This window comes from Mytilus trossulus, chromosome 3, assembly GCF_036588685.1.
Source record: "Mytilus trossulus isolate FHL-02 chromosome 3, PNRI_Mtr1.1.1.hap1, whole genome shotgun sequence".
In the NCBI taxonomy this organism is placed as follows: Eukaryota; Metazoa; Mollusca; class Bivalvia; order Mytilida; family Mytilidae; genus Mytilus; species Mytilus trossulus.
Window position 1 is genome coordinate 9,967,962 of NC_086375.1, and position 19,958 is coordinate 9,987,919.

Below are 19,958 nucleotides of genomic sequence, written 5' to 3' on the forward strand. Positions count from 1 at the left end.
TTTTACATGTTAAATTATTTTTGTTTACTTTAAGCATGCTAATTGATTTGCATACTTCAGCAAAAAAAATAAAATTTTACAGTATTGAAAATTCATCATTAACCAAAGCAGAGACATATAACACAATTGTATGTCTCTAGCCTTTGAATAAAGATATTGTAAATATATTCACAATTTACAGATGCATATATACATTTGATAATAACTGTTACATTCAAGTCATACTTTTCATTATAAACCCTAAATTATATTCTTTTGTTAAAATTGTGATTTTTGTCAACTTTGAATTGACAGGTAGGAGACTAATTAAGGTTTTATTGCAATAACAATTGAGCATAGCTGTAGGGCAATACATATGATAAAGGATAAAATTTATCTAATTAGCACAAACTAAATAAAAGTTGGACGAACATGTTGTTTAAAATAAACAAATTTTGGTACGGATTTGGACATGCAAAATGCAATGATTTTAATACTTATAATTTGTTTACAATATGATGTAACAATTCTATTAAAAACAAATCGCATACTTTTTAACTGTTAACTTTATTTCATTCATATTTCAACTTCCATAATTTGCACCTTGTAATACATATAAAGCCTGGAAGAGATCAGAAGACAAGTTACAGCAAATTATTCATAAAACTTTATTCATTAAACTTTTCAGAGATCAATGGCGATAAAGTGTGATAGGTCATAACCAATGGCACAATGTGCATGTACATGTATATGTCGTGTACAAGTTGCGATTTTGTACAGGCTATAACATGTACAAAAAAGTTGTACATGTTATAACTTGTATAATGCAAAAATACAAGTTATAACATGTACAAAAGTACCTCATACATGTTATAACCTGTACAAAATATTGTTAAAAAATGCTTTTAACTTGTACAAAATTTAAGATGAATTTTAATGAAGAAAAATGTACATTCTCCATGGGCGGGTTGTTATCTTTTAGACACATACCCCATTTGCATTCCCAATTTTATTTGTAGACATCTATCCTGGCTATCTTCTTATGTCTTTAAGTGTCAACTAGAATGAAAGTATTTTACTATTGCCTTTAAAGTGGACACTCACAATTATAATTATCAAATAAAGATATGACCATAGATAGACATAACAGGATCATAAGACATGTTCTAAGATATATCATAAGATATGTCCCAAGATATATCTTATGACAGGTCTAAGGAATGCTTCGTAATACCGACCCCTGGTCATTAACTATATAAAAAAAGGACAAAACACACTAACATGAAGGAATAATACAAAAAATTATGAAAATATTATTGAGGTTAATAACGTCTGTTACGAAAATAGAAACATATCCTTATTTTTCGATTCTGTACAAGTTAAAACCATTTTTAAGCAATATTTTGTACAGGTTATAACATGTACGAGGTACTTTTGTACATGTTATAACTTGTATTTTTGCATTATACAAGTTATAACATGTACAATATTTTTGTACACGTTATAACCTGTACAAAATCACAACTTGTACACGACATATATATACAGTGAACTTTTGTGGTTTATTAAACTGATGAAAATAGAAGTAACCATTTTATACTAATGAAAAAAATCCTTTTTCAAAAATGCTATACTTTTATAAATTGCAATTCGGATGAAGAGTTGTCTCATTGGCGCTTACACCACATCTTCCTATATCTATATACTAGCTATATTTTTAAACATTTATTCATTGACATCATAAATGTTATTTTCTTATTCATTGTAATCAGATGTAATTATGAATACTTTGCCAATGTAATCATTAATTTAGTCAGATACTTTCAGAAATGATGTAATCGTTAATTTAATTCAATCGTACAATTGACAAAGTAATTGTAATTTAATCAATTACATTGAAAGTAATCAGACCCGTCTCTGATCGAAAGACACAAATTATCGATTTAAGAATGCTGAAGCTAGTTCAAAGTAAAATTTTAACTAATGATTAAATTTAAGTCTTCCTGATTTAATATTCCAGGAAACGTGTCTTGCGCACAGACATATGTATCCAATATGTTTCTATAACTATCTTTAGGTTTAAAGGGGACTGTAAGCATAATTCTGGTCCACGTGGATCATGTAATATGTTTCTGTAATGATTTTGGCACCATTTGTTGGAATTTCGGATCATCAATGCTCTTCAACTTTGTACTTGTTAGGCTTTATAAACATTTTGATATTAGCGTCACTGATGAGTCTTATGTAGACGAAACACGCATCTGGCGTACTAAATAATAATCCTGATACCTTTGATAACTATTGACTGTCAAATGCAATTTCGTATTTACTTGTGATATTCTAACGGCTGAATGTAATGTTAATAAACCTCAGACTTTGTTTTGTGAGTTAGAATACCAGAAACCACATTTCTACAAATGACTTTACAAAATGAACATACTGAAAGCAAACAATCTCAAACTTGAATTTCGATCTTCTACCGCTCAGCTGTTAGACTACATGTGGGTTACTAGTTTTAACCTACATTTCTAGATGTAATTCCAATTCTGATGTACAATATCGTGATATTTTTAATCGAACGTTCTTATCAATTTTGTGCATATTTAAAAGAAAACATGAAAATATATAAGATAAAATCAAAATCTTATTTAAAGTTTACTGTTAAAATTTTAATCCTTTTTATATGCCAAAAATGACGAGTATGGCACCTGATAAAAAATATGAAAATTATAATTTACTACTGAAAGCAGATGATATGTTTATAAAGAGCTTAACACTAAATATCTTGTGGTTACTTGATGCAGATCACTTCCATTGAAAGCAAAGACATCTAACTCTGTGTGTTGTTCATGTTAGTAAAATAATATATTCAAATTCTTATGATAATGCATTCCATAAGCCATTTTCTGACCTTTTCCCATGCTTCTTTATGCTAATTTGACACCTGAATGCTTATATTATTATTACCTATATATGTAAGATGCATACATTTTAATGCATTGAATGCAACGAGTATTTAATAAACGCAGCTCTGTTAAACATCGAACTTTCATTTAATGATCTCCTTTACAAATATTAAAAGTTTTTAAAGAATAAAGATAATGCTAAAAATTAAGTTGGATAATTAAATTGTGACACCAAAAGGAATTCAATTCAATTCAATATTTTATTTACGTCTCATTTTATGCATACACATATACAACCTCATCATAACATATACCACATTATTTTATCCATAGCCAATTACAAAGATTTATGGGAGACGAAAAACTGTATAATGTATATTACAAAAGACAACAATAAACAATATTAGCTGTATTTGGCAAAACTTTTAGGAATTTTTGGTCCTGAACTTCGTACTTTATTTAGTTTTTTTTATCCGAGCGTCACTTTTGATTCATTTGATGTAAATGCAAAATTAAATCCTGGTATCTATGATGAGTATTATTAACCGCTGGGTCAATGCCACTACTGGCGGAGTTTTTATTACCGAGAGTATCATCAGCCCAATAGCCAGCACTTCTGTGATGACATGAATTATCATTGATATGATCATAAATATGGTTACAAAACTTTGAATTTTTTAAATACTAAGGCTTTTCTACCTCAGCAGTAGATTACCTTACCTGTATTTGAAGAAAAAAATTGTAATGTTTGGTCCACAATGTTCTTCAACTTTTATTCGAGCGTCACTGATGGGTATTTTGTTGACTAAACGCGCGTGAATACAAAATTGAATCCTGGTATCTATGACGAGTTTCTTTAGTTGTCGGTGTTACTTTCTGCGAAGATTCACTATCTTTATATTTTCAAAACACATATAAACTAGCTGACTTCTTATAAATACACCAATAATATTATATACTCTTATTTCAAAATGAATTCAGTTCTCATCAATTTGAACAATTCTTCTATGCTTAGCCGAGCAATCTTGTTGACCATCCAAATCTGAAAGGTAAATCTGAATCATCAATAATTTGAATTTAATTCAATCCTCTCCTGAAAGATATAAAGATCGACTTCATCAGAATTTTGTTTTAACGAAAACAATAAATTTAAACTGTTGCTACACCGAATCTGGTGCGTTCAAAAGACATATTTATGTCTATTGTCTTTGGAACCTAACGATGGGCCGGCACCTCTAAATTTCTTATTCTCAGAACCGAGATTTGCGAAACATTTCTATATCTTTCGCCCTCAGAAAAAGTAAAATCACAAAAATACTGAACTTAGAAGAAACCAATTCGGAAAGTCCCTAATCACATGGCAAAATCAAATAACAAAACGCATCAAAAACATAGTGTTTGGTAAAAAATCTTGCTCGTTTGTCCTCAAAACTTAAAATTTAGGAAGGTACCTAAAGTTCACTCACCCTCTGAAAATTACATTGGGGAAACATTCTAGGTATCTTATCATTGAAAAATAAAGGCAACAGTAGTATACCGCTGTTCGAAACTCATAAATCGATTGAGAAAAAAACAAATCCGGGTTACTAAGTAAAACTGAGGAAAACGCATCAAATATAAGAGGAGAACAACGACACAACAGAAACACTACATTGAAATGTAACACACACAGAAACAGACTATAATATGACAATGGCCATTTTCCTTAGTTGAAAAAAGATCTTTAATACATAGAGAAAAAAATGAAAAAAAGGAAAAGAGGCCATCTAAACTTAAATCTAGATTTGGAAGTCAACTTTGCCTTGCTTGAGTTGCAACTATAGATTTATAAAGAAAAAAAATTAAACGAAAAAAAATAACGAAAACCAATGTTGGAACAACACATTGTATAACAACTTCCTCAGAAACTCATTGTCTCGGTTCCGTTCTCAGTTTTATAAAAGGGAACCTTTATTTTGCAACTGATTGGGGAACAGTAAATTTTAATTATAAAATTTTTAGAGTTACTTCCCCTTTATATGTTAACTTTTTTAAATCGAGCAAAAATGCTCTTCCTTTATAAACAATTAAACTTTTTTTAAATCGAGCAAAAGTGCTCTTCCTTTATAAACAATTACTAGAACACACCCGCGAAATCGCGGGCATTAAGAGCGTAGTTTAAAGTATGTAAAGTGTTGTTGGAAGAATTTTGTAAAATATTGAATGACTGGAGAATTTCATCAAAAGTGTCATAAGTCATAGGTTATTGGGGACAGGAAAATGCTTTTTTTTTTAATCCCTCCTCCTTTATTTCAAATTTTCCTATTCTTTTCATTTTCTATCAATTTAATACGAACATATATTTAGTATGTTATGAACATTCAAGTAAGGAGCCTGTAATTCAGTGGTTGTTGTTTGTTTATCTGTTACATATTTGTTTTTCGTTCAATTTTTTGTACATAAATAAGGCCGATAGTTCTCTGGTTTGAATTGTTTTACATTGTCAGTTCGGTGCCTTTTAAAGCTGAGTATGCGGTATGGGCTTTGCTCGTTGTTGAGGGTCGTACGGTAACCTATAATTGTTAATATCTGTGTCATATTGGTCTCTTGTGGAGAGTTGTCTCAACATGGCAATCATACCACATCTTCTTTTTTTTGTAATCAATGAATTTTGTAAAAGATTTAATGACTGGAGAATTTCAGAAAAGGTATCAAAAGTTCACATGAATAATTTTAGCGCTTATCTGTATATTATGAACAATCATTGCTATATAAATATGGTGTTTTTACTTTCAATTCTAAGTTTACTAATCGATCCATAGTGGTCATTGATATTGTATACAGACCCTCTCTATTAAATAAACTCTGTGACTGCCGTGGATAGTAAACTTGAAAATGATAGCAGATATAATTCTGAAAATACACTTCATTCTTTGTATTATAAGTATGTTCGAAGTATACAGAAAAACGCAAACCGGAATTCTAATCTGACTTAAAATTTCGTCCAATGATGGGACAATATCCGGATGACTTTTTTTCTCGTTTTTCTCCAAAAATAACGCAATCTGAATAATCATATGAATGCATGACAAATGGCACTATGCACTGTACCTATAGGACACAGAGGCGTGTTGATCAATTAATTGTGGAAAGAAGAGAAGTGACACCCAAAATGAGGTCTTCTCGTTTAATAGTATAGATAAGTAATCGTAAAATAAAATGAAACAAATCAGTTCATAGAAATGATCACTTTTATTAGTAAATTTCATTCCTGCATCGGTATTTTCTGAAAGGATTGAAAATTAAACCTATTGTTTTCTGCTATTATGGCGGAAGCCTCTCATACTACCTTAAACAAATTATGTATGTAGATTTTTTGCATTCATAATTGATTTGAGCTTCCTTTCGTTAAATATTTTTATTGCTTTATAAATGCGTATGATCATTTGATGTGAATTGGGATACCGCTATAAAGGCAAGCAGAAGGCCTACATAATTATTATTTTATTTATGCAATTCAGTATGCAGAAAGGTATGATTAATTAGGAGTGATACACATAATTAAATCTGTATAATAGTTTGAAAGAAGTGTCATGCAATTGATATTATTATTATTTTCGGGGATAAAGACAATAATAATTGTTTAATTTTACATTGAAATGAGTATACGGCTGTCATTTGTATACCTGTTGATATTTATGATTTATAATTTTCTGTCAAAGATAAACAACAGCATAGTATTTAAGCAACATTTTCCCGTGTGAAAGTTTGCTGGTGCGTGTACGATCTAAGCGTGAAAGTCTACTACGTAAAATTAATTACCGTATAGTGTGTGGCTTTATTAAATTTGTCTATACATTATGTTTACAAAAGACATCATTCCGGTTTTACATGTCAATTTTAACAGAAGAGCGACTTTCTGATCTGTATAGTTCTTCATTTGTAGTTAATTTGCCTTATAAACAGGATAATTTGTAGTGTTCAAACATGACCTTTAAATTGAAATATGACGTTTTGTAAAAAAAAATTGAAATTAATGTATTTTCTTTTGTGATGATTTACTTTTGTTAATAAACACTTGGCGCCATTTTGTGTCTAGATAATAAGAATAACTTTTATACATATCTAACTATTTGAATAAAAATAAATAAATAAGAAATATGAATAGGAACTAAAAGCAATATATCAGAGTTTCTTATAAAAACATGCAAAAAAAAAAGAGCAAAAAATAAGAAGTAAACATCCTGGTATAAAAAAATCTAAACCAAAGGAATATCATTATTTCTAGGCTATGTACAAAAGCTATGAACTTCAAAGTTAAAGAAATTGTGGAGATGTGAGTACTTGAGTTTTCCTCTTAAAAAACTTCACTTTTTATCTTCTTTTTTTTAAATACTAAAAAAAGGACCGAAATTAGACCAGACATCTGTTCCGGAAAGGTGTCCTAAATAAAACCGACTTTACATTATTTTGTTCATTTAGTTCAGTATGAATAGCATGTGAAACTTTGCCAAAATCTTTCTTTTACTTTTATAGGTGTGCCTATGGGTGGCAAGGTGAACTTTGTGACCAATGTATTCCATATCCCGGATGTAAGCACGGGTCATGTAACGGATCACCATGGCAATGCTTTTGTGATTTAAACTGGGGTGGAACTTTATGTGATCAAGGTAAACCTGAGTTTGTTTTATGTCCCATTGACGAGAGTAGAGTAGCATTTATGATTTCTGGTCTATTCGTCTGTTCGTTTGTCCTTTATTCTATTCGTCCTTCCGTCCATTCGTTCGTCCTTTATTCCATTCGTCCGTCCGTCCGTTCGTTCGTTCGTCTTTCCCCTTTCAGGTTAAAGTTATTCGTCAAGGTAGTTTTTGATAAAGTTGAAGTTCAACCAAATTGAAACTAAGCAAACAGTTTCTCATGATTTTTTTTTTACGGATAACAATTCAAGACAAATTTGATACCGTGAGCTACATTAAAAAAGTTTTCATAGCTTTCAGTCAAATATAAAAAAGGGAAAACAATATTTTTTTGACAACCTCTATTTTTGCTTTTGATCAACAAATTAATAACGAAAACTGATTTTTTTCCAGTTTTATTGACGAATTTCTCTCGACACCGTTACTGAGTTACTGGCATTGTTTTATGTAAACTGATGCAGTATAACTTAATTAGTAAATAAAGAAGAGGGGCAAAAAATACCAGAGTGACAGTCAAACTCATAGATAAAAAATAAAGTGACTACGCCATGGCTAAAAATTAAAAAGAACAAACAGATGTGACCTTCAAAAATCCCAAAACCAAATAGCATTAGATTGCTTTTGTGCTTATGCTTTCTAAGATTATGTGTATTTTGTTTTTTTGTTTATATGTTTAAACGACACAAAAGTCGAGTTTGATCTTCGTTTTCAATTTGATAATATTTATGCATTATAAAAAAAAAGTGAAAATATGGTTCTTTTGTTTTTATATATATTTTGTTTATCTGAATACTGATTGGTAGCAAATTTACAAAAAAGAGAGTATCATAGTTTTACTTTTTAACACGGACAACCTTTGACTGCTTTGCGGCGTTTTACCCTTTGGGGTTTTTTTTTTGTAGGTTTTGTTTAGACCCTTTAGGTTTTCATGTCCTCAAGCATGTCACATTTTTGTTCTTAAACCATATCAAAATGAAACTGAAAAGGGGTTTCGTTTTACACTTTTAACTTAAGAGGGAAAATATATATCCTTTTTTTATGTGTATTAAATTTTGTTTTAATGTTTAATGTTTAAAAACGAACATAAAAGCCGAGTTTGGTTTTTGTTTTCAATTTATTTTAAATATTTGTGTTTGATACAAAAATAGGAGAAAACATGGTTCTTTTGTTTGTATATTTTTGTTTAATATGAAAAAAGAAAAAGAAAATGAACAAAAATCACGTAAATGTTAACATAATTATTATAAATCATAGCTACATTTTTATTTCATTTAAAATTTGTAGACGATTTCTTGAATTTTGATAATATTTATGTCTTTATTGTCTGAAGGCTTTAAATCTTCTATATTTTTAACTAAAAAATCGTGATTGTATCTTGGTTATTGTTTCAAAATTCAACAACTCGTTTTTGCAAAGTGAGCATTCAAAGTCGTATATCATGTTAATTGCCAACATGAATTTCAATAGAGAAATAACTAACCGTGAAAAAGTAAGATATTATCGGAAAAGTTTTAAGTTAAATTTTTAAAGCAATACAACAGTGCAGATGTTGTTTCCTATTTTACAAAATATTATTTGAAATTTTTAATTTACAAAGTAAGAAATATTACTCAAACTAAAAAAAAGAAGAAAAACCCACGATAGAAATAAGATTTTGAAAATAAAGAATGCAACAATATGAATTATTTTGAAAACATTAAGACTAATATATAATACCCATTTGCTGTCACAAATTATCTAATTAAGAGGCAATGATAGTAGTTTATCGATGTTCAAAGATTGCAAATCAATTTGAACATGCAAAACAATTGAAAACAACAAGGAGAACCACACGAACTTCAAAAGAAGCAAGACAAGGTTTGTCGACAGGTCAAGCGGATCTTGCTAGGTATTCATTACCCGCCATGCAAATCGAATAGATTAAGTCAAGTTGTCACAATAGGGACAATCTATTCATTCATAGAGGGGGAGGGTTGCGGAGGCGGTCCTGATCCCGAAATCCGGGCATAAAAATTATGAAAGCCCGAGGTTCCAAATTTTAAAAAAAAAAATCCCGACATCCCGAATTACGAAAAATGAATTCACGGATCCCGAATGGTTCACTCCCGAAATCAAGAGCTTTTAAACAACCCGATCCCGACGTCCCGTAAAAGCTCCTTCCCCCTTTTTATAGACATTGAGTCTATTTCACAAAAAAATACTTACGACTATGATGTATTGAATACTAAATTGTTCATGACATTCGATCAATCAATTTTGACACCGCCTTAAGACGACTAATCCGGTATCTTTAGTTGTAAGAAGTCGAAAAAATTACCAGTGGTGATTTGAGACACGGGCACATCGCTTCGGTCAACCAATTAGTGCATGTGATGTTGACCCTAAAATGTGTGTATTGACGATTTCTGTCGCTCGTTGTCGTATCATTGTTGGAGAAATTTGACTTGCCCCTGAAATATAACGGATCAGATGAACGTTACACGCATTTCCCATAGAAAGAATTGGGTTAAACTGGTTTCCATACATGTGTACATACAAGTGCGTCACATATCAATTGCAAAATTTAAATGCCAAACGATGGATCGAGTAACTAATCAAGAATGTTGAAAGGGAGCGTAAATCCCAAAAATGATATATAAATACAGTTCGGTATAGCGCATACCTAATTCGCCCTACATATATGTGATACAATTAAGGCATCCACTTTCAGTCCTGCCTTGTTTAAAAAGTGCATATCTATTATCTGCTTTTTTAAATATATTGGTTTTAAGGGCACCAGAATAATCATCTGATTTGAAAAAATACCGATTGCGTCATATACCCGGATATTACATTTATACGTCACTTAAGATTGGCTTGGTGGGTGATGGTTGCATAGAAAAAGAGACATACACCACTAGCTCCACAATCTTTTGAATGCATGCATTCGTGCAGGTTTTCCCCCTTATTCACATGATGCAGTTAGAGAATTCCGGAAGAATTAAATAGCTGAGAACAATGGTAAACTACTATTGCCTCTAGCTTATTACGTAGGGGCCTATTGTTGCGTCAAACTTTTAAATGCATTTGATACTATTTTGCTTATTTACATTTTTGTTATAGACCTGAATTTCTGTGGTCGTCACCATCCTTGTACAAATGGCGGAATTTGTTTGAATTCTGCACCAAATCAGTATGATTGTAAATGTCCGCCTGGTTATTCAGGCAATAACTGTCAAAGAAGTAAGTAAATAAACTCATCATAAATACTAGGATTACAATTTCATATTTACGCCAGACGCGCGTTTTGTCTACAAAAGACTCATCAGTGACGCTCGAATACAAAAATGTGAAAAAGGACAAATAAAATACGAAGTTGAAGAGCATTGATGACCAGAATTGCTAAAAGTTTTGCCAAATACAGCGAAGGTAATCTATTCCTGAGGTAAAACGGCCATTAGTATTTCAAAAATTCAAAATTTGTTAACAGTAAATGTATAATTATGAACATATCAATGATAACTCATGTCAACACAGAAGTGCTGACTACTGGGCTGGTGATACCCTCGGGGAAATAAATCTCCACCAGCAGTGGCATCGACCCAGTGGTTGTTAATAAACTCATCATAGATACCAGGATTGAAATTTCATATTTACGCCAGACGCGCGTTGAGTCTACTAATTATATAAAAGTACTTATATGAATTTGAAGTATTTTGAATAAACATTGAAACTTATCATAATACCAGGCTTAAAGTCGCATGTTTCGTTTCGTCTACAAAAGCCTTTCAGTGACGCTCGAAGCAAATCATTCACACACAGAATTAAGTATGTAAATCTAGTAGAATTACCTTGCAAAACAATGATTTGATTTGAGAATGATTTGCATTAATTTTGAAATCCGTTATGTCATCAAAACAAAAGTGCAAAAAAGTACCTTCTCTAAGATAAATTTAAAAAAAGTCTGACAAAATCAGATGCAAGACTATTCAACCGATGGCACGAATGGAATACAACTGTCATACTCCTTACAACATTTATTTACAACACAGTTTTTATGTTAGAATGTAGACATTTATATAACAAAAAATACATAAATCAATTAACTACTGATTGAAAAAAATATTGTTAAGAAAATGGCTCATGTATAATGAAGAAAGCATTTCTCTACAAGTAATCTTTGAGTTAATACGATGACGAACGTGAAAGGAAATTTCAGAAGTAGAACAATTTTCGCGGCTGTTCTTGACCTACTCTTCTCAAAGAAGGTCAGGACGGATGAACAGACAGCTAACAAAACAATTTCAAGTGAGGAAATAAATAAAACGCAACTCAAATAAAAGCTTTCTCATGCAGGTTAGCCTTGCTTGATTGCTTGCTGCACTACCCTTGTAGACGATATCAAACCAACGTTAAGGGAACGTCAAATCTAAAAATAGGCAAACAGGTTTTTTGGTTGTATGATATGAAAATCAAAAGCCTGAACACATCAAACGTTGTGGTATAATCATAATTACCAGAACAAAAGAAATATAATTAATTATCTACTATTTTTATAATTATTTCAGCGGATTTGGCGTGTACTTCTAGTCCTTGTTTAAATGAAGCTACATGTGAGAATGAAAACGGCGGATTTAGATGTCATTGTCTTCCTGGCTGGTCCGGAAGTTTATGTGAAGAAAGTAAGCCCAATAACTGATATATTCTTGTCTCGAACAACTAATTTTTTAACCTGAATGTGTAAAATATAAAAAAAAGAAGATTTGGTTTGATTGCCAATGAGACAACTATCCACAAAAAACTTTTTTATGGTAATATAAAGTATATCAGTTAAAATTTAATAGGATAAAAAACTACATTGGGAAAGGAAAAAGAAACGATCGCAGATTGGAAAACGTTGACAATGATCAAAGAAGGGGTTTATAGTGGACTTTGAGTTTTTCATTTTAAATGTATTGATAAGTTCTCCAGTTTCTAACTTTGGGAAGAAGTTCCTATGAGTATTTGATTTATTGTGGTTTGCTTTACGTCCAGCGGCAAACATCATACATGATCAGGACTAGGACACATTTAAAATCAACACAACAGGTAATTAGTGTAAATGGGGTCGACTATAACAGTCGAGAAACACTGGAAAATGATAGTTAGACGATGTTATGGCAAAAGTAAAGAAAACAAAATACCATAAAAAGTATGAAAAAATTCACGATGAATATTTTTTTGCAATTGTGATTCCTTTGCAAAATGATATTTACCATCTTTTTCTTTACAGATATAAATGAATGCCAATCTAATCCTTGTTTACATGAAGGCACGTGTGTTGATGACGTCAACGAATATCACTGCCAGTGTATATCAGACTGGCAAGGTCCTCAATGTCAACTGAGCAAGACTGAGTGTAGTGGAAGTCCATGTGTAAATGCTCATACTTGTGAGGATATGCTTGGAGATTATATATGTCATTGTTTGAAAGGCTGGAAAGGCAAAAACTGTGATATAAGTATGTTTAATTTTTATAAAAGAAAAAAGTGAAATAGCAAAACTATCGAACTAATGGCAAAATCAAACGATTGAATAACAACTTATATATTTCTGACTTGGTACAGGCATTTTTTTATGTAGAAAATGGTGAATTCAACCCGGTTTTATAGCTAGCTAAACCTCTCACTTGTATGATATTCGCATAAAATTACATTGACAAGGATGGGTGAACAAAACGAACAGACTTTTAATACTTTTAAACTAAGGATTTATTTATTCCAGGAATAGATTGTCTTAGTCGTATTTTTGGGAATTTTGGGCCCTCAATGCTCTTAAACTTTGTACTTTTTTGGCTTTATAACTATTTTGATCTGTTCGTCACTGATGAGCCTTGCGTAGTCGAAACGCATGTCTGGCGTATTTAATTATAATCCTGGTACTTTTGATAACTTTTTAATAGATAAAAATTGTGTAATTATCTTAATCAAGAAAATATTGTGTCTTTACAAGAATCAATAGTTGCCTCTGATGTGTTTGAGAGTTTAGCTGTTTTGAGATGTTCATCATATACTTATTGGTGAGACACGGGTCATAGATATTGTATTTTTCTAAAAATTACGGCTTAATTTTTGAAACTGATCATTTTTTTTTGAGAAAGTTTACCGTTAAATACAAGTGCATTTATTTCCTAGAAATATTACGCGTTTGAAAACAATATACTAATAAACAGAAAACAGCCTTATTAAGCAATTGAAATTACCTTTTTGATAACAGGATAAATTAAGTCAACAGTACTTTACAATTGTTCTAATATCTGAATATATGTCTCCTGCTATAATTGCATCATCTGCCGAACGACGTTTTCAAAATATCACTATTGGAAATACGACATTATTGGTAACGTTGAAGATAAGAAGACAACTTTGGTATCTAAATATTTAAAGAAACCCCATTTCAATAATGTAGGAATAAAGAAAAAACCCGGGATTTAGTATTTTGCATACGCGTTTTTCTACACAGTGCTTAGTATTGGTCGAATCAAAACATTTAAAAACTAAAATTAATTGAGCAATTGAAGAGCTTTGAAAACCTAAAATTCCAAAACAATTGTTTAAAGTGAAAGATGCTACTCAAAGACACAATATTCATAGAAGGTATTTTACGGTTTTCTACAACAGACAAGACTTGAAGTGTCTTTGCCATATGCAAATCTCTAGTTTGTCATTCCAAGTGTTTAATAAAATTTAGGTACCAAGTCAAGAAGATGGACATTGTTATATTATTGCTCGTTTCTGTGTTTGTTACATTCTAACGTTGCGTCGTTTGCTTCTCTTATTTTTGAGTGTAAATTCACATTGCGATAAGACGTGTCACGGTACTTGTCTATCCCAAATTCATGTATTTGGTTTTGATGTTATATTTGTTATTCTCGTGGGATTTTGTCTGATGCTTGGTCCGTTTCTGTGTGTGTTACATTTCAGTTTTGTGTCGTTGTTCTCCTCTTATATTTAATGCGTTTCCCTCTGTTTTAGTTTGTTACCCCGATTTTGTTTTTTGTCCATGGATTTATGAGTTTTGAACAACGGTATACTACTGTTGCCTTTATTTAGGAACAAATTGACCGAGCTTTCAGACAGATACCATGAATACCAATTCCATCGCATTAAGATAAAGCTGAAGCCAACCAATGACACGATTGCTGACTAAGAACCTGCAATCTTAATCATTGATGATTTAGAATAGTACTCCAACTACTTTCTTCTAATACTCAAACCCTTTTATTCTCAATGACGTGCACTTGTTGTAAATATTTCATATTTGGCTTTTTGGCTGTAAACAATTAGAGTTTATCAATAAGTAATCTTTTATTGGCTGCCGGATTGATCAATTCAATTGCGGCATTTAGTATGATAGAGTTTTGGAAATTGCAAAAACATGTTCAACTTAAAATTTGTCGTATATAGATGTAGACACAAACAGTATGCGTACTGATTATTGCATAACACAATTCTTACCAGAGGTACAGATTTCTTGTTTGCCTAAAAAAAATGTCTATTTCTTCAACTTCCTGTATGTGGAGTGCAAGGGTAAAATCAGCCTTACTTGATATGAAGACCTAGATGAAAAATGACTAAATGTTTTTATGCATGTACTAAGAAATGTTTTATTTATGACCTGCTATTTCTTTGTAATTTTTTATTTCTCTGTGGTCTTTTCTTGCTTAAGTCATGTGCTGTCTATTATATCATGTATAGTTTTCAAAAAACATATTATTTTTGTCGAGTTTTTCATTTCAGCAATAGGTTTAATCTGATACTATTTTGTTTAATTTGTGTAAAAATATTTTTAGCACGTTAATTATTGTAGATATCAACGATTGTCAATATCAGTGTCAAAATGGTGGACGATGCATCGTAAGTAGATAATATTTGGTGAAAATAAAGCTAATTATAGAATGTTCTTCATCTCAATAACAGGAGATGTAAGGATAAAAACAATGTCCATGTATTTGAAGGGAGAACTCTTTAGAGTCCAGTGGTCTAACCTTTTTAAAAATCGGCTTATGATTCTTAAATTAATTATGTTGTTTACCTGAACAAATGATTCTCACACACATCCATATTTTGCAATATGTATAATACCGTGCCTAAAAACTCACAGCACGAATCGCAGAATAAACTTAGACAATCGTAATTTAAAGATGTTCAAATTTCATGAATCGGCGTTGAGAAGATGCATTAAGTTAACGAACAAAAAAATGAAGGAATAACAAAAATCGAAAGGTGCAAGATTAGTTGCGTCGACAGAAGTAATTCATTACTTCTATGCACTGATATATCCACCGTTCGAATCAAGACACAATATATCACAAACTGTTAAAGGACACAACCAGGGAATTACATATTATATTAAGGCGACAGAAGGTTACTGCTGTTCAAAACTTATAAATCGATAAAGAAGAGACAAATACAATTTAAAAAACAAACCTGCTGGAATTGCATAACCTCCAATCGGATGGGCGAACACATGTCTCTTGTGCGGTGGGACATACATATCGTAACGGTCACGTAACGGTCAACCCATTTGTGATGTGAAGGTGACAGTAAAAGATTTAGACACGATATCAAGATATCTGATCCATAAATAGACCAAAGAAGAGTACAACATTCTCGTAGAAGAGATTTGAGAGTTACCAAAGATGCACAATAACCCAAAGTGACATACAATGATACAAGCTCAAATGAAAAAACGGACCTGTTATGCCAAAAAAATGAAAACACGGAAAAACAAACAATTTTGCACAAAACACAACATAGAACGCAAAAGACTTAGTCCAACCAACCATATCCTAAGGCTTAGCTGAATTGTTATATATCGTGTTATATTTCCTTCTAGTCGATATATAGTGTCGTATTTTATTCACGTTAAGACATGTTTTCGAGTCGATGAATCTTGTTTCCCAACATGACGCTATTATACGACAAATTTATTTATTCCTAACTTTCATTGTCACGTTTATGATAACAATGAAACATTTGCAGATGGGATTAAATAGCAAGCAGTATTGCATTGAATAACTGCTCGATGCATTGTTTTTATAATTTTGTAATTATAATTGCTCTTTGCCTGTACCAAGTCAGGAATATGACAGTTCTTGTCCATTCGTTTTTGATGCGTTTTGTTATTTAATTTTGCCATGTGATTATGGATTTTCCGAATTGATTTTCCTCTAAGTTCAGTATTTTTGTGATTTTACTTTTTGCAGGATCTTGTTGCAGATTACCATTGTTCATGTATTTCCGGTTATACAGGACGTAACTGTGAAAGTGAAATAATGGAATGTAACAGCAACCCGTGTAAAAATAGAGCAAAATGTCATGACCAAATAGCTGGCTATAGTTGTGAATGTGTTCTTGGTTACTCGGGCTTTAACTGTGAGGTAAGTGCAAAAATGTATTAGGAATTTATATTCAAAATCAAGAGTTTGGGAAGTCTACAGAACTTCAAAAACACATAATAAATGACAGAGGTTAAACTGAACATAACAGACTCGTCAACGGTCAACGACAGTAATTAAAATACATTCTTACATGACGACCTTTGAGTACACACTATTTTTTTTAAAATATATACGACATTATAAGTAAATTATCATTTAAATACATCCAAAATTATCTAAATACATTATTGTAAATACTTTAAGCATGTCATCAATTCAGTTTGCTCCATTCTTTTTACGCCATTTGAATAGTGCGTTTAATTATGGGAACGGCAAATATTTGCCTCCACCTAGAGCGCCTCCAAAAGATTTACCATATTTGTCCTATTAGAAACAAAATAAGTCATAGAGGCTTGAATATATCGTGATTTTACCACGGGTTGTCCCGTTATGCCGATATTTTACACCTCGTTATTGCTCAGGGTAAAATATTTGTCAGAACAGTCATCGCTCAGGGTAAACAATTTGTCATAAAGGGCCAACCGGTGGTAAAATCACGATATAGTCAAGCTCCCATGAATTATTTCTTAAATATCATATTCAGCAGGGGCACAAGTATACATAAAAAAAACTATAGTACCAGGTTTCATTTCGCGTGACACCAGGTTCTTGAATGAGCTTCATCAACTTTAAATGCATATCAGTTGTTGAATTGGATCATTCCAATTGTAAGTCATAAAAGTAATCTGCTAATACACTCATAATATATACCAGGATTGAAGTTTTTTATTTGATCCAGACGCGCATTTCGTCTATAAAAAACTAATAAGTGATTCTCGAATAAATACATGTCAAAAAGGCCAAATAGTATGAAGGTGGAGAGCATTTAGGACCAAATTTGCCTCAAAATTCTGCAAAGTACTACTAGAAAAATCTATTCCTGAGTTAGAAAAACCTTAGTATTAAAAAAAATCCAAAGTTTTATAAACAGTTAATTTATAATTATGACCATATCAATGCTAATTCAAGTCAATACGAAACCACAGTGAATTGCTAGTAATAAGTTCAAATTTCTAAATTTTCGTAGACAACAAGCATCTTAATGTGTTTCATATATTTTTTGTTAATTCAGATTGACATTGACCCATGCTTTCCCAATCCATGCAGAAATGGTGCTAGTTGTTTTAACGTTCAGGATGACTTTTACTGTCATTGTACTAAAGACAGGAAAGGGAGATTTTGTGATGAAATCAAAACAACATGTGATTCGGATACATGTCAAGGTATGAAATATTACTGTTCTGTTCTGGAGGCAGACAATACCCAAGGAAAATCTAAACTCAAAAGTTTAAGAGATACACACAAAATCACTTCAAAACAAACCCCGACGGTCTACAAAACACTGTATTATAAACTAATACCCGACCAACACAAATACTACCTCAATTTGGGTGTAATCCAATGATTTCCAGCTGCAATTGGCAGATTATCTTGCTCCACATATTACACCCGTCATGTATCTCAAGAGAGTACGTTTATATATTAAATGGAGTGGTTATGCATTTCAAATTAGTGGATTGATAGTACCACGTTCATAAATCATTGTTGCTGTACATGTGATATTTTTTCTATATTCATGCTCATGATTCAAGAGTAAGGGGGGATCATATAGGCTGTCACCTGTGAAACAAAAAAGACATTTAAAAAAAATAAGACAAAGCACAACACGGACAACTTGAGGAAGTTTTAACGTGAACCCCTTTTACTCAAAACTTTGGTTCAACCCAGGTGCTGTGAAATCGTCAGCATATTCTGCTTCGTATATGGCACCCACTGTATTGATGAGTATCTGAGTATACGTTTGTGTTATGGTTTATTCTTTGATATCAAAGTTGAGAAAGAGAGTGTGACAAGGACAATTTGAACATATACATACATTTCATAATGTATGACACAATGTTCACGCAACGCGAGCACATCTTCAGAACAAATTTAACGCTTGGTATCTTTGATGAGGTTTTTTTTCAGTCGACATATCTGGTTAATCCGACTAATGATGGAAGTATTTTTTATTGATATGAAAAACGCTTGCACAATATGTAAAGATATTATGTTGTATATAAATAAAGGCAACAGTAGTATAGCGCTGTTCGAAAGACATAAATTTAGGTAAATACATCAACTATAAGAGGAAAACAACAAAACAACAGAAACACTAAAGTGCCCCCAAAAAACCCTAAACGACAATGCCGGTCACACTGAAACGAACTACAAGATAACAACTGACATTTTCCTGACTTTGTACAAGACATTTTAAGAAAAAAAATGGTGGGTTGAACCTGGTTTTGCGGCTAGCCAAAAACCTCGCGCTTTTATTGCAGCATTAACTACAACACTAAAACGATTATACTATACGATACTATACGACAGGACTACTGTACATATAAATACAAGAACATCACGGACATAGAAATACAAAAAGTTTTAAATCTATTTTAATTTCAAATCTATACCCAAACAACTGTTTTGTTATTGTAGTGATTGACAGCTGTACAATAGCTTTACCGAATAACAATTCCATAGGAGGAGTGCAACTGATCTCATCAAATGTTTGTGGAAAGCACGGGATCTGTATAAGTAGACCTGGCGGCCAGTACAGCTGTGTTTGTGATACAGGATTTTCTGGAGCATATTGCCATGAAAGTAAATACAAAATATGTCAATTTAATAACGTGTCATTCTTTTATTAAAATATACTATTATATATCTTGCTTTATAATACTCAATTATTCGGAAAATTAAAGCGGAAGCTTTTTCCCAAATTTACAAGTAGACTTTTGAACTCAAAAGCGATTACTTAACTTTTTTTTGTTTTTTTTTCAAACTTGTTATAAGCTTGATTCACATTATTGTTGTTTAAAGTATATTTGTTTAAGTGGTACTGACTACAAATGATATACTTATCTAAAATTGAGAATTGAAATGGGGAATGTGTCA

The 19,958-nt window shown here is 31.7% G+C and overlaps 1 protein-coding gene across 1 annotated transcript in view; it reads left to right on the forward strand.

The window, feature by feature from the left end:
* Positions 1-19,958, forward strand: part of LOC134710121 (protein jagged-1b-like) — a 62,136-nt gene that overhangs the window by 30,045 nt on the left and 12,133 nt on the right. The window contains exons 5-12 of the mRNA XM_063570328.1: positions 7,401-7,534; positions 10,664-10,783; positions 12,109-12,222; positions 12,813-13,040; positions 15,389-15,435; positions 16,788-16,961; positions 18,094-18,244; positions 19,500-19,664. Of these exons, the coding sequence (XP_063426398.1) occupies positions 7,401-7,534; positions 10,664-10,783; positions 12,109-12,222; positions 12,813-13,040; positions 15,389-15,435; positions 16,788-16,961; positions 18,094-18,244; positions 19,500-19,664 (1,133 nt within the window). The remainder of the gene's footprint in view (positions 1-7,400; positions 7,535-10,663; positions 10,784-12,108; positions 12,223-12,812; positions 13,041-15,388; positions 15,436-16,787; positions 16,962-18,093; positions 18,245-19,499; positions 19,665-19,958) is intronic.